Genomic DNA, 13,064 nt, shown 5'->3' on the forward strand with positions numbered 1-13,064 from the left:
GCAAGGGAATCAAGGATTATGGGGGTAAGATGGGAAAGTGTGGTAGAGAATTATATCAGATCAGCCTTGATCTCATTGAATGGCGGAGCAGACTCGATGGGCCAAGTGGTCTACTTAGAATCATAGAATTCCTACAGTGCAGAAGATGCCATTTGGCCCATTGGGTCTGCACCAACCATTTGAAACACCACCCTGCACAGACCCAATCCCTGCCCTATCCCGGTACCCGTCCTAAGCTATGGGCAGAGGGGCAATTTAGCATGGTCAATCCACCTAAACTGCACATCCTTGGACTCTGGAAGGAAACCGGAGCACCCAGAGGAAACCCACGCAGACACGGGGAGAATATGCAAACTTCCCACAGACAGTGACCCAAGGCTGGAATTGAACCCAGATCCCTGGCGCTGTGCAGCAGCAGTGCTAACCACTGTGCCACCATGCTCCCCTTGATGCCATACTTCTGCTCCCACGTCTTATAGTCTATGGATTTATGGCCCCGAACTCTCGCTCTCTCACGCCATTTTCCTCTGTAGACTTTTGTAAGACATTTGACAAGTGCCTCCAGGAAGTTTTTTAAGAAGATGGAAGTCTATGGAATTAAGGGGAAAATGCTGCTTTGGACACATACCTGGCTCAATGACAAGAAGCAAAAGTTGCATGTTTTTCAGATTAAGAAATGGTTTGCAGTAGTGCTCCTCTCGGGTACGTTTTGGGGTTACACTTTTCAATCTTTATAAACAATTTTGACTCGGATTCAGGGAGCAATGATATACATTTTGCAGGTGGTACTTGGCAAAGTCATGATGAGGATAGTTCTAGGCTTTGGGGTAATATAAACAGAATGGTGAAATGGGCAGACGCTTGGCAGATGGAGTTTAATGCAGAAAAGTGTGAGTGATGCACTTTGTGAAGACTACTTTGGAAAAACAGCATATTGTAAATGACAAGGTTTTGAAATACATTAATGAGTAGAGGAGACCTTGATACCCATATACACAAATTGTTAAAGATGAGATGACAAATTGATAAGATGGTTAAGAAACATGTGTGTTACTGGGGTGTATACGTAAAGCAATAGAATATGAAAGCTTTATAATCACTGGCTAGGCCTCAATTGCAGGACTGTAGGCAATTCTGGGTACCACATTTTAGAAAAGATGGAATGGCCTCTGAAAGGGTGCAGTGGGGAATTTACCGAGGATGAGATACTTCAATTATGGGGCGAGTGCAGAAAAATTAGGACTGCCCTCCTTGGAACAGAGAAAGTTAAAGATGTGACCGAATAGATGTTTTCAAGATGATGAGATGTTTTCAGGAAAGTTATTCCCTCTGGCAAGTGGTTCGATAACTAGAGGTCATAGATTCAAAATCACTGGCAAAAGATCTAAAGGAAAGATGGAAGAAAGCATTTCACTCAGAGTTGACTGCATCTGGAATGCTCTAACTCAAAGTGTGGAGGAAGCTGATTCCATAAATAACTTTAAAAGGGAGTTGGTCAGGTACTTGAAGATGAGGAACTTACAGAGTTGTAGACAAAACACTTGACGAAACATGGGACTAAGCATGCCTGACTTTTCAAAGAGCAAGCACAGCACAAAGGGCATGTAATGTACTGTAGGTTTCTATGATTCTATGAAGAATATTCGGCAATGTAAAAATACTGTTAAAAATATTACATTTTTGTCCATGCCTTCATTTTTTAAAAATCACTTAATGTGCCATTTAGTATAGCTTAGTGCTAAAGATACACGCTCTAAATTAAAGTTACATTTTCATACCTATTTGTTCAAAGGCTTCCCTAAGTGGCTGTCACAGTAATGGTTTGAAGGAAGTGTGTTTTGACATGCTAATATTTTAATTGTAAATTGTATGACAATAATCCAACTGAGCACTTCTTGATTACCAGTCATATAAATTGTCAATCAGTTGAGATCTACTTGAATGCTAGCTCAATACCTTGTTGGGCTGGCTTTTGACAGCACAGTTTCCTATAAATTTCATCGGGATGGGCTGTCAAGAATTAACTAAAATGAAATTACAGTTAGCTCAAAGAGCAATCTTGGGCATACATGGTTTTTGTTAGAGTACCCAATTCATTTTTTCCACTTAAGGGGCAATTTAGCGTGGCCAATCCACCTACCCTGCACATCTTTGGGTTGTGAAGATGAAACCCACGCAAACACGGGGAGAATGTGCAAACTCCACACGGACAGTGACCCAGAGCCGGGATCGAACCTGAGACCTGCCGTGAGGCAGTAGTGCAAACCACCGGGCCACCGGGATGCCTCTTTTGGACATACATGTTAAAAAGCTTTACTTCATTTTTGTCTTGTCATGAAACATGGTGAATTGATTTAAATTCTGTGGGCTTGTGCTCAGATCGTGCCGGCAATGACTACATGCTGCAGAATAAAACCATTATTTCCTTCTGAGAAGCATTTCATTAACCATCTTCTGCCAGAAGGTTTCAAAGGATCCAGTCTGGCTAGCTTTTCTGTTTATCCCTGGCAAAGTGGTTCCAGATTGCTGTATTAAAATGGTTCAGTAACTTATTTATAGTGCCACTTCCACAAACATCTCCATCCACGAAATAAACCTGTTTGATGGCTTCGAACTCTTATGAAATGTGCGTGGTGCAACTGGTAATATTCATCTATGAAATGATTTGAGGCGCAGTGGAACTCTCAGCATTATCCTGCAGAAAGAAAATGGTTTTCCTTTGCCTCGGCTAATCTATCCAAAACCGCTTTGCACATATCGTTGCATTTTGATTCATAAGGAATTACTTTACTTACCAATGTAGTTTTTTTTGTTCTGCATGAGGAAAAGAGGACTGAAGTGAACTCAAATTATAATGAGTATCTTAAAGTTCACTTGAAGGCTTAGTGTCTTTGCAAAGACATTGCCTAATTGAGCACTAAGATGTTCCAATGTTCGGGTCCCAGGTTTTATTTCCAAATTGTAAAAAGTTAACTGATATCAGCCAAGGCAAAGTTTAGGCCCTCATAACTGTTCTTTCATTTATAAATATTTTAAATTTACTCTTACAACTTTGCTCAATGACGGAGCATCCACAACCCTCTGAGGTAAAGAATTCCAAAGTAATGGAATACTCCTTACTTACTTGGATGTGTGCAGCTCCATACACAAAAAAAAAGTCATCCAGTACATAGAAGATGTCCAGCATTGAAAGATGTCATTTGGTTGATCGTGTCTATGTTAGCTGAAAAAGAGTTGTCCAGTCTAACCCCATCTTCCAGCTCTTGATCTGTAGGGTATGGCACTTTCACTGCATTTATAAGTACTTATATATGCACTTAGGGGTTCTGCCTCAACCATCCTTTGAAGCACTCTGTTCTAAACTCCTGCAATCCTCTGTGTAATAACCCGCACAAACTTACAAGGTGGGGATGATTATCTTCCTCGCGGGGTACAAGCTCCCCTGCTGAGGGGTGGGGAAACTCTATTAACCACTGTACAAAATGTCGACCAGTAATGCATTGGCAGAGAGAAGGGACCAGGTGGTGTACATATCGTTATTGTAAATAAACATAGTTCTTTATTTTACTCAGTGTGTATGTACTCCCCTTGTCCTTATTAAACTCTTGGTGTAAAACATGTCTCCGCAACTCCCTGTAATTCTTTTGTCAACTACTTTAAACCAATGATCCCTGGTTATTGGGCTCTCTGCTAAAGGAAATAGGTCCTCCCTCTCCACTTTATCGAGGCACCTCATAATTTTATACACCCAAGTTAAAACCACCCTCAGCCCCAACCCTAGCTTATCCATTTTTTCCCCATAGCTAACATAGAACATACAGTGCAGAAGGAGGCCATCTGGCCCATCGAGTCTGCACCAACCCACTTAAGTCCTCACTTCCACCCTATCCCCGTAACCCAATAACCCCCCCTAACCTTTTTGGACACTAAGGGCAATTTAGCATGGCCAATCCACCTAACCTGCATAGCTTTCGACTGTGGGAGGAAACCGGAGCACCCGGAGGAAACCCACGCAGACACGGGGAGAACGTGCAGACTCCGCACAGACAGTGACCCAACGGGGAATCGAACCTGGGACCCTGGCGCTGTGATGCCACAGTGCTAACTACTTGTGCTACTGTGCTGCCCAAATTTGTCCGGGATTAAGGTTCCTGTTCGGTTTCTGGCAACATCCTTGTAAATCTCCTCTACACCTGCTCCAGTGTGATCACATCCTTCCTCTGATGAGGTGATCAAGACTGTATGTCGTATTTTTGCTGTGGCCTAACTTGCATTTAATCCAGTGTAGTATAATCTCCCTACCCCTATATTCTATACCCCAGCAAATAAATGTAAATATCCCAAATTTCTTCTTGACCATCCTTTTCACTTGTCCTGCAACCTCCAGGGATGCACTCCAAGGCCTCTTTGTTTCTCTGTTCTTCTCAGCATCCTACCACTTAATGTGCATTCTCTTACCTCTCACTTTTCTAGATTAAATTCCATTTGCCACTTTTCTGCGCACCAGAAGATCCTTGACATCTCCCTGCAGTCTACAGCTTTCTTACTCACTATAGACCACATAGTAATCTTTAAGTAGCCAATGATGTGGCACCACATCCATCACTTTAAATGTCCATTTCCTCCGTCGCTGATGCACTGTGGCTGCAATGTCTATTATCTTTCTCAGACAATGGAGGGCAACCTACATTGCCCAGGAGCTACATGTAGCCCATCGGGGTTCCAAATGTGGCCTATGCACATTTTGTTGACTGTTGCCCGCTTGCGGGGTTGCTTGGTTCTGTTGATTTCTGTCCACATAGTTTTTTCCCGATTGGTATGACTGAAGTGATACACATGTGAAGCAAGGGCACATGAAGTGAGGTGTGTGCTGATTGCTCACAACATTGTCTGTGAGGGTCAATGACCCAGGGGTCCTAGGTCAAAAGTGTAAATATTATTTTGCTTTTACCATTGAAGTATTTTTTTTGATGTTCTCCAATTGAAGGGCAATTTAGCTTGGCCAATCCGGCCACCCTGCACATCTTTGGGGTGTGGGGGTGAAGTATTAAAATTGAAATGATTAAGCATTTTCCATAACTCGTCATGAAATATCGGTCCTTCATTAAATGTATTTAATCTTATTTATAGGGCCATGGTTAGTGAACAAGCCCGATTTCAATCTTACGGCCCACTGAGAAGAAGGAGGGCCACTTATGCGGCCCACTCACTAGCCTCGATTGTCCATAATTGTTCTAAAACATGCACTGCAGCAACTCACCAAGGCTCCTTTGACAGCACATTTTAATCGCGTGACCTGTGCCATCAAGAAGAACAAGGACAGCAGGATCATGGGAACACCACCACCCTGCAAGTTCACACAACATGCTGGCTTGAAAATATAACCGCCGTTCCTTCTCCGTACCTGATCAAAATCCTAGAGCTTCCTATCAAACAGAAGTGTGAGAGTACCTACATCACTCGGACTGCAGTAGTTCAAGAAACCAAATCAGCACCATCTCCCAAAGGGCAATTGGGGCAATAAGTGTTCGCCTTGTCAGCAACGCGGTGCAAGAATGAATAAAAATAAACCATTTCCCAGCTATTGATTACTAGATTATATTGGATAGAAAATATTTCAAGGGAATTGGGCGAATTAATTAGCACAATTGGTGGCATAATGATACCAATGCATTTGGAGTGGAATATTTTTAATTTAAATTAATTTACTATTAATATTGAGAAAATAAAACAAAAATTAGATTGAAAGATTTTGAGCTGAAATAGATGCAACAATACAGCAAACAAAGTGTTCTCAAAGCCAACACCCAAGTCTGTCCAAGCCAGCCAGTGAGAAAACAGTGGAGCTTGAATCAATGGAAAAATTGGAGAGCCTCTGCAATAAAGGAAAATGTTTTTTTTTAAATTCTTAAGAGTACAGGGCAGCATGGCGGCACAGTGGTTAGCACTGCTGCCACACAGTGCCAGGGACCCGGGTTCAATTCTGGCCTTGGGTGACTGTGTGAAGGTTGCACTTTCTCCCTGTGTCTGTGTGGGTTTCCTCCCGGTGCTCCGGTTTCCTCTCACAATCCAAACATGTGTAGGTTAGGTGGATTGACCATGCTAAATTGTCCGTTAGGGTACAAAAGTTAGGTGGGGTTACGGGGATAGGGCGGAGGGGTGGGCCTAGGCAGGGTGCTCCTCCTCCTGCACTGTTAGGATTCTATCCTATGATTTAAATTTTGCATCAAACCTGAACTTGAATCCTAAAATACTGGAATCCCCTCAGATTTTTAGAAGATTATACAATGTACAGTATTGGGTTTTCCAAGAAGGTTGGGGGGGGGGGGGCATGGAATTGATGAGGCTGTGAACACAGAGCATTATCATGAGAGGGTAATAATCTTTATTGTCTCAAGTAGGCTTACATTAACACTGCAACAAAGTTACTGTGAAAAGCCCCTAGTCGCCACATTCCGGTACCTGTTCAGGTAAACAGAGGGAGAATTCAGAATGTCCAAATTACTTACAGCACGTCTTTCGGGACTTGTGGGAAGAAACCGGAGCACCCGCAGGAAGCTCACGCAGTCACAGGGAGAACGTGCAGACTTCACCCAGACAGTGACCCAAGCTGGGAATCGAACCTGGGACCATGGCGCTGTGAAGCAACAGTGCTAACTACTGTGCTGCCGTGCCGCCCGAGTGCTGACGGGTAGGTTGGGAAGCAGCTAAGGCAATGAGCTGGAGGGTCAGCAGTGAGTGGGTGGGTTAGGGTGCGATAGATTTGGGAAGTGATTGCCTTAACAAAAGATAAAGTATTTCTACTGGTTGGAGATTTTAAAACCAGGGGACATAGTCTAATCATTAGGGCTAGACCATTCAGGAGAAATGTTAGGAAGCATTTCTTCACACAACGTTTGGTAGAGGTTTGGAAGTCTTTCCCACAAGCAGCAGTTGAATAATAATAATAATATTTATTAGTGTCACAAGCAGGCTTACATTAACACTGCAATGAAGTTACTGTGAAAATTCCCTCGTCGCCACACTCCGGAACCTGGTACGGGTGCACAGAGGGAGAATTCAGAATGTCCAAATCACCTAACAAGCACGTCTTTCGGGACTTGTGGGAGGAAACCGGTGCACCCGGAGGAAACCCATGCAGTCACGGGGAGAACGTGCAGACTCCGCACAGACTGGCACCAAGCCATAATCAAACCCGGGTCCCTGCCACTGTGAGGCAGCAACGCTAAGCACCGCGCAGCCGGGGCGGTCCCATTCGGCCAAACGTGGGCTGGTGGCCAAACATAGTGAGAATTAGATTGTGGGGGTGAGGGGCAACACAATGAAGAGTTGAATCTGTCCAAGTCGGGGTACCTGGAATTGAGTGGGGGAGGGGGCAGGCATTGCCCTTTTAATGCCCCCCCCCCGCCCCGCCCTCACGGTGGACAGTCTGACTGGGGGGAGGAGCCAGCGGAAGGAGTGGGCGGAGCCAGCGGGAGGAGTGGGCGGGGCCGGCGGCCGCGGACGTCAGTTCCGGCAGCCTCACGCCTCGCGCGGTAAGATGGCGGCGCAGTTAACGGACGCGGAATTGTTTGCGGAATTGAAAAAGTTGGGCTTGGTGCCGGGCCCCGTGACAGAGAGCACGCGCCCCGTCTACCTGAAGAAGCTCAAGAAGCTGCGCGAGGAGCGCGGCGCGCGGCCCAAAACCCGGAACGGCGGCAGCAGCGGCGGCGGCGGAGGGACAGGCCCGGGCCTGGCCCTGGGCCTCGGCGGGGCCAGCACCGCCACACCCCCCAGCAGCAAGCTGCTGGGCTTCAGCTCGGACGAGTCGGACGCCGAGGCCACCATCCGAAGCCAGGCCGGCAAGAGGGCGAGCCGGACGGAGAAGCTTTCGGGCGAGTGCCCCCGCCCGCGGCCTAGTCACAGCAAAGGGAGGAGCACGCCTCCCAGAATGGTGAACAGCAACAATAACAGCAGCGGCGGTGGAAGCGGAGCCGGGGCTTCTCCGGCCGGGAGAAGCAACTCCACCCCCTGGTGGAGGCCGAGCCCGGGGGGCGGCGGCGGCGCCCGAGAGGCGCCGGAGGAAGAGGGACGGTCTCCGGGAGCCGAGCCGCTGAGCAACAGCAACATTAGCGGCGGTCGAGTGTCCTACGTCCGGGACGGCAACTACTCCGACTCCGAGGACGAACGGGAAGAGCGAGGCCGGAGGCCCAACTCCAGGCGGAGCCAGTCCAAAAAGCCGCTGGCCCCATCGGGCACCGTCAACAGTCATAACCCGGGGGCGATGGTGGAGGAGAGCGGCGCCGGCAGGAGAGGCGGCGCCAGGCGGGTCCACGACGTCGCCGGCGGTCCTTACTGTCTAGACACACGGAGAGACCAACTGGAGGAGGAGGATCAGAGGGAGACCGACGCCACAGCGGAGCCCACCATGTTATTGCGGTTCCGTAATTCCTCCTCCAGAAAGATTGGCCCAGGAGTCCTGGCAGCAGAGAGGGAGAATCTGTACCAGAGCAGCACCAGAAACAATAATCATGTCGGCACCCTAAGTCCATCCATTCACAACAGCAATTTTATCACCAGTCGAAGTGGCCCCTCGTCCTCCCTTCTGATCAATGCCAATCACTCAAACCACACGGGCAGTAACCACATTTACAGTACTTACAATCGTAAAGGCTCCAGAGAGCCTGAGGAGGAGCTGCTACAGCAGTTTAAAAGGGAGGGGGGTTCGGCGACCGGTGGATTCAGTGCACACTACCTATCCATGTTTCTTTTGACTGCTGCGTGTCTGTTTTTCCTCATATTGGGACTTACATATATAAGGATGAGGGGTTCAGGAGGAGCAGAAGGAAGAGTTCTTAACGGTGAGTGATGCAACAAAAGGATCGGAGTTCCCGATGTGGTAATTGCAGACCGCCAGACTATTTAATCTCTTAATCTATTCAGAAAAGTTGTTTGTCTGCATTTTGGGTGTATATAAATAGGACAGTAGGTGTGGATACCACTTGATTGTGATGAGCTAGTTCTAGTCATTGCACTTCATAGTTTGTAACCCTAATTAAAGCAATATCGTTGAGGCTCAACCATGTTTAATTTTGCATCCATAGTTTGGAGTAGTTAGATTAAATGTCAGTTAATTTTTTTTTTTTTTTTGCAAGATACAATCTGACATGCCATTTAATTCATACATTTTGTATAAAAGAATAAAATTGCATTGCAAAACTACATTCTCGAGCAGAGCTAATCAAAGTTTTGCCCCAAATGTATTGGAAGTATAAGCCACATGGGACCTGAGTGAATAGGATAGCCAATGGAATTTAAGGACTGGGAAATAAAAATAGGACAGACTGCGAATTCAGTATCAACGCTGGTGTTGAAAGGGAAAGAAAGGAAAAATTATAATTTAAAAAAAATTAAATCTCCCCAATAAATTCAGAACAGAAGAAATGAGACTCCATGTGTTTTTTGGTGCCAGCGGTTGATGGCCGTCATTAACACTTCATTAAGTAGGTTTACACTTGTAACGCCAGTTCTTGACGTCTGTAACTAGATTAATGGACAAATGCAGCCAAATCATTTATTTAAAAGTAAAACAGAGAAGTTAAAAGTGAGATTCCAATTTGACGACAATACCTGTAATTTTTGGGTTCAGCTTGCATATGAATATAGCCACAGTCTTAAGACCAAGAGCTTGATCAAAGAATAGGTTTTAAGAAGCATCTCCAAGGAGGAAAGTAAAAGGAAACTGAGATTTGGAGAGGGAATTCCAGAGCATGGGGCCTTGGCAGCTCAAGGCGCAAAGCTTGATGGAATGATTAAAATTGAGATTGTTTAGCAGGCCAGAATATGGCTAGAGGCGATGACAGAGATCGGAATGCCTGACCATGGGGAGAGTTGAAAACTAGGATGTCAATTTTAAAATTGCAGTGTTGCTTAATCAGTGTAGGTCAACAGGCAAAGGGAAGATGGATGAACAGGACTTGTGCATTAGGATCCAGGAGATATTTGAATTACCTTAAGTTTATGGAGGATAGAATTAGGGAGGGTAGCCAGGATTGTGTTGGAAAAGTCAAGTCTAGAGCTAACAAAAGGGCTTTAGCAGCTGTTGTGTTGAGGCAGAGTTGGAATCTTGTGTTTGCCAGGATCACTCAGCTCCTGAACTCATTACAGCCTTGGTTCAAACATGGATGAAAGAGCTGAACTCCGGGGTGAGTGACTGCCCTTGTCACCGAGGCACAAAACTGGTGTCAATGGGAACCGTGTAGTGGGGAGGAAACTCTTCTGATTGGAGTTGTACCTCACGCAAAGGATGGTGGTTGTTTGGAATCAATCCTCTCTGTCCCAGGGCATCACTGCAGGAATTCCTCCGGGTAGTGTCTGAGGCCAAACCACCTTTGGCTGCTTTATCTCCCTCCCAGGACCTCCCTTCCATCATAAGGTCAGAAGTGGGGATTTTTTTCAATGTACAGCACCATTTGTGACTCTCCGGTATTGAAGCAGTCCATGTCCAAATGCAACAAAGGCTGGAGAATATCTAGGCGTGGGTGGCAAGCAACATTTGTGTCAAGCAATAACCATCTCCAGCAAGAGAAAATATAACCATTGCCCCATGACATTCATTGGCATTACCATCACTGATTCCACCCACTATCAACATCCTAGGGTTACCATTGACCTGAAGCTGAACTTTATAAATACTGTGGCTCCAAGAACAGGTCCGAAGCTTGGAATCCGGCGGCATGTAACTCACCTCCTGACTCCGCAAAGCATGACCACCATCTACCTGCAGCTCCAACAACACTCAAGAAGCTTGACACTATCCAGGACAAACCAGCCCACGTGATTGGCAGCCCTATTCACAAATATCCATTCCCACCACCACAAAGCATAGCGGCAGCAGTTTGTACCATCTACAGGATGTAAAGGCTCCTTTGACAGCACCGCAAAAATCCACACCCACTACCATCTAGAAGGACCTGGGCAGCAGATGTATCAGAACGGTAGCACAGTTGCTTCACAGTTCCGGGGTCCCAGGTTCAATTCCTGGCTTGGGTCACTGTCTGTGCGGAGTCTGCACATTCAACCCGTGTCTGCGTGGGTTTGCTCTGGGTTCCTCCCACAGCCCAAACGTGCAGGTTAGGTCGATTGGCCATGATAAATTGCTCTTGGTGTCCAAAAAGGTTAGGTGGGGATAGGGTGGCGGCGTGGGCTTAAGTAGGGTGCTCTTTCCAAGAGCTGGAGTAAACTCGATGGGCCAAATGGCCCCCTTCTGCTTTGTAGATTCTGAGAACACCGACACCTTGAAGTTTTCCTCGAAGTCACACACCATCCTTATTGGAAACCTGCTATTCCTTCACTGTCGCTGGGTCAAAATCCTGGAACTCCCTCCCTAACAGCAATGTGGGTGTACCTAAATGGCACGGACATCAGCAGTTCAAGAAAGCAGCTCACCACCACCTTCTCGAGGGCAACTGGGAATGGGCAACAAATGCTAGCCTAGCTGGTGATACCCACATCCCATAAATGAATTTTTAAAAATGTTTCCCTGCTGTTAGGTTGCTTATCTTTGGCCCTTGCCACAAATTAGTTTTCCAGCTACTGATTCCATCTCCCTCCTTGGTTGCTGCCTCTGGCTGAACCAGACTGTTTGAACCCTTGGCGTCCGATTTGACCCTGTGCTAGCTTCCAACCCATTTCTTCTAAATCACAAAGACTGCCTATGTCCACCTCCAAACCATGTCACCCTTCCATCCTCTAGACTCGCGGATTCCAATGCTTTCCTGACTGGCATCCCTTTATCCCTCCATAAGCTTTTGTTCCTAAAACTCAGTCTGTATCCTATCCCATACCAAGTCTTGGTCACTAATCACTCCATTTCTTATTGAATAATAGAAAGCTTACTGCACAGAAAGAGCCTACTTGACTCGTCATGTCTGTGCCAGTTGAAAGAAATGCCACCCAACCTAATCCCAATTTCCAACATTTGGTCCATAGCCCTGGAGGTTACGGGATTTCAGGCGCACATCCAGGTATCTTTTAAATGAGTTGAGCTTTTCTGCACCCAGCTCTCTTTTCGGTTGTGAGTTTCAGACCGCTACCACCCTCTGGGTGAAAACATTCTCTTCCCCCCCCCTTACCCTCTCATCCTTCTGTCAATCACGTTCACTCTATGCCACTGAGTCACTGACCTCTCTGCCAAGATCAATAGGCCCTTCCCATCCACTCAATTCAGGCCCCTAACAATTTTGTACATTCTGCTGGTTTATGTTGACTCCGGGTTCACTAAAATCTCGATTTTGGAATCTTATTCGAACTCAGTACTTGGGCAGCACGGTGGTTAGCACAGTTGCTTCACAGCTCCAGGCTCCCAGGTTCGATTCCCGGCTTGGGTCACTGTGTGGAGTCTGCACGTTCTCCCCGTGTCAGCGTGGGTTTCCTCTGGATGCTCCAGTTTCCTCCCTCAGTCCTAAGATGTGCAGGTTAGGTGGATTGGCCATTTTAAATGGCCCTTAGGCAAAAAGGTTAGGAGGGGTTGGGTTACGGGGATATAGGGGGCTAGGGTGGAGGCATGAGGCTTAAGTAGGGTGCTCTTTACAGGGGCTGGTGCTGACCCGATGAGATGAATGGCCTCCCCCTGCACTGTAAATTCTATGGTTCAGTGGTGGCCTTGCTTCTGTTCAACACTGTACCATCCAATTCTTGTTTTTTCATTTTCTTACTCCCTTCACCCCATTATTGGCAGCAATATGTTCTGCTGTCTAGACTTTAAGCTCTGAAAGTCCCTCCCTTCTGCTCCTTTGGAATCCACCCTAAAACCTGCAGGTATAACCAAGCCTGATCTAATATCTCTTCCTTTGGATTTGTCATTTTTTTTTTGTCTATTTACTCTCCTGTGAAGCATCTTGGGATGTTCTCCTAAATTAAAGGCAAAATACATATGAAAGTTCTTGCTGGTGCCAAAGGGAAGTGGCTTGTATGCCCCTGATGTTGAATGAACAAGACAGTGTTCCCCTCTCGTTCTCCCCTCCCCTCCACCCCTGCCCTCGCCAGACAAAAAGTAACATTACCATATAGGTGTTTATGTAAGT

General features: G+C 46.4%; 1 protein-coding gene across 1 annotated transcript in view; it reads left to right on the forward strand.

Moving 5' to 3' along the window:
- Nucleotides 1–7,501: 7,501 nt before the first annotated feature.
- lemd3 (LEM domain containing 3) overlaps nt 7,502–13,064 on the forward strand; it is a 70,224-nt gene continuing 64,661 nt past the window's right edge. The window contains exon 1 of the mRNA XM_072485176.1: nt 7,502–8,840. Coding sequence (XP_072341277.1) covers nt 7,541–8,840 — 1,300 coding nt within the window. The 5' untranslated portion in view covers nt 7,502–7,540. The remainder of the gene's footprint in view (nt 8,841–13,064) is intronic.

This window comes from Scyliorhinus torazame, chromosome 19 (assembly GCF_047496885.1).
Source record: "Scyliorhinus torazame isolate Kashiwa2021f chromosome 19, sScyTor2.1, whole genome shotgun sequence".
In the NCBI taxonomy this organism is placed as follows: Eukaryota; Metazoa; Chordata; class Chondrichthyes; order Carcharhiniformes; family Scyliorhinidae; genus Scyliorhinus; species Scyliorhinus torazame.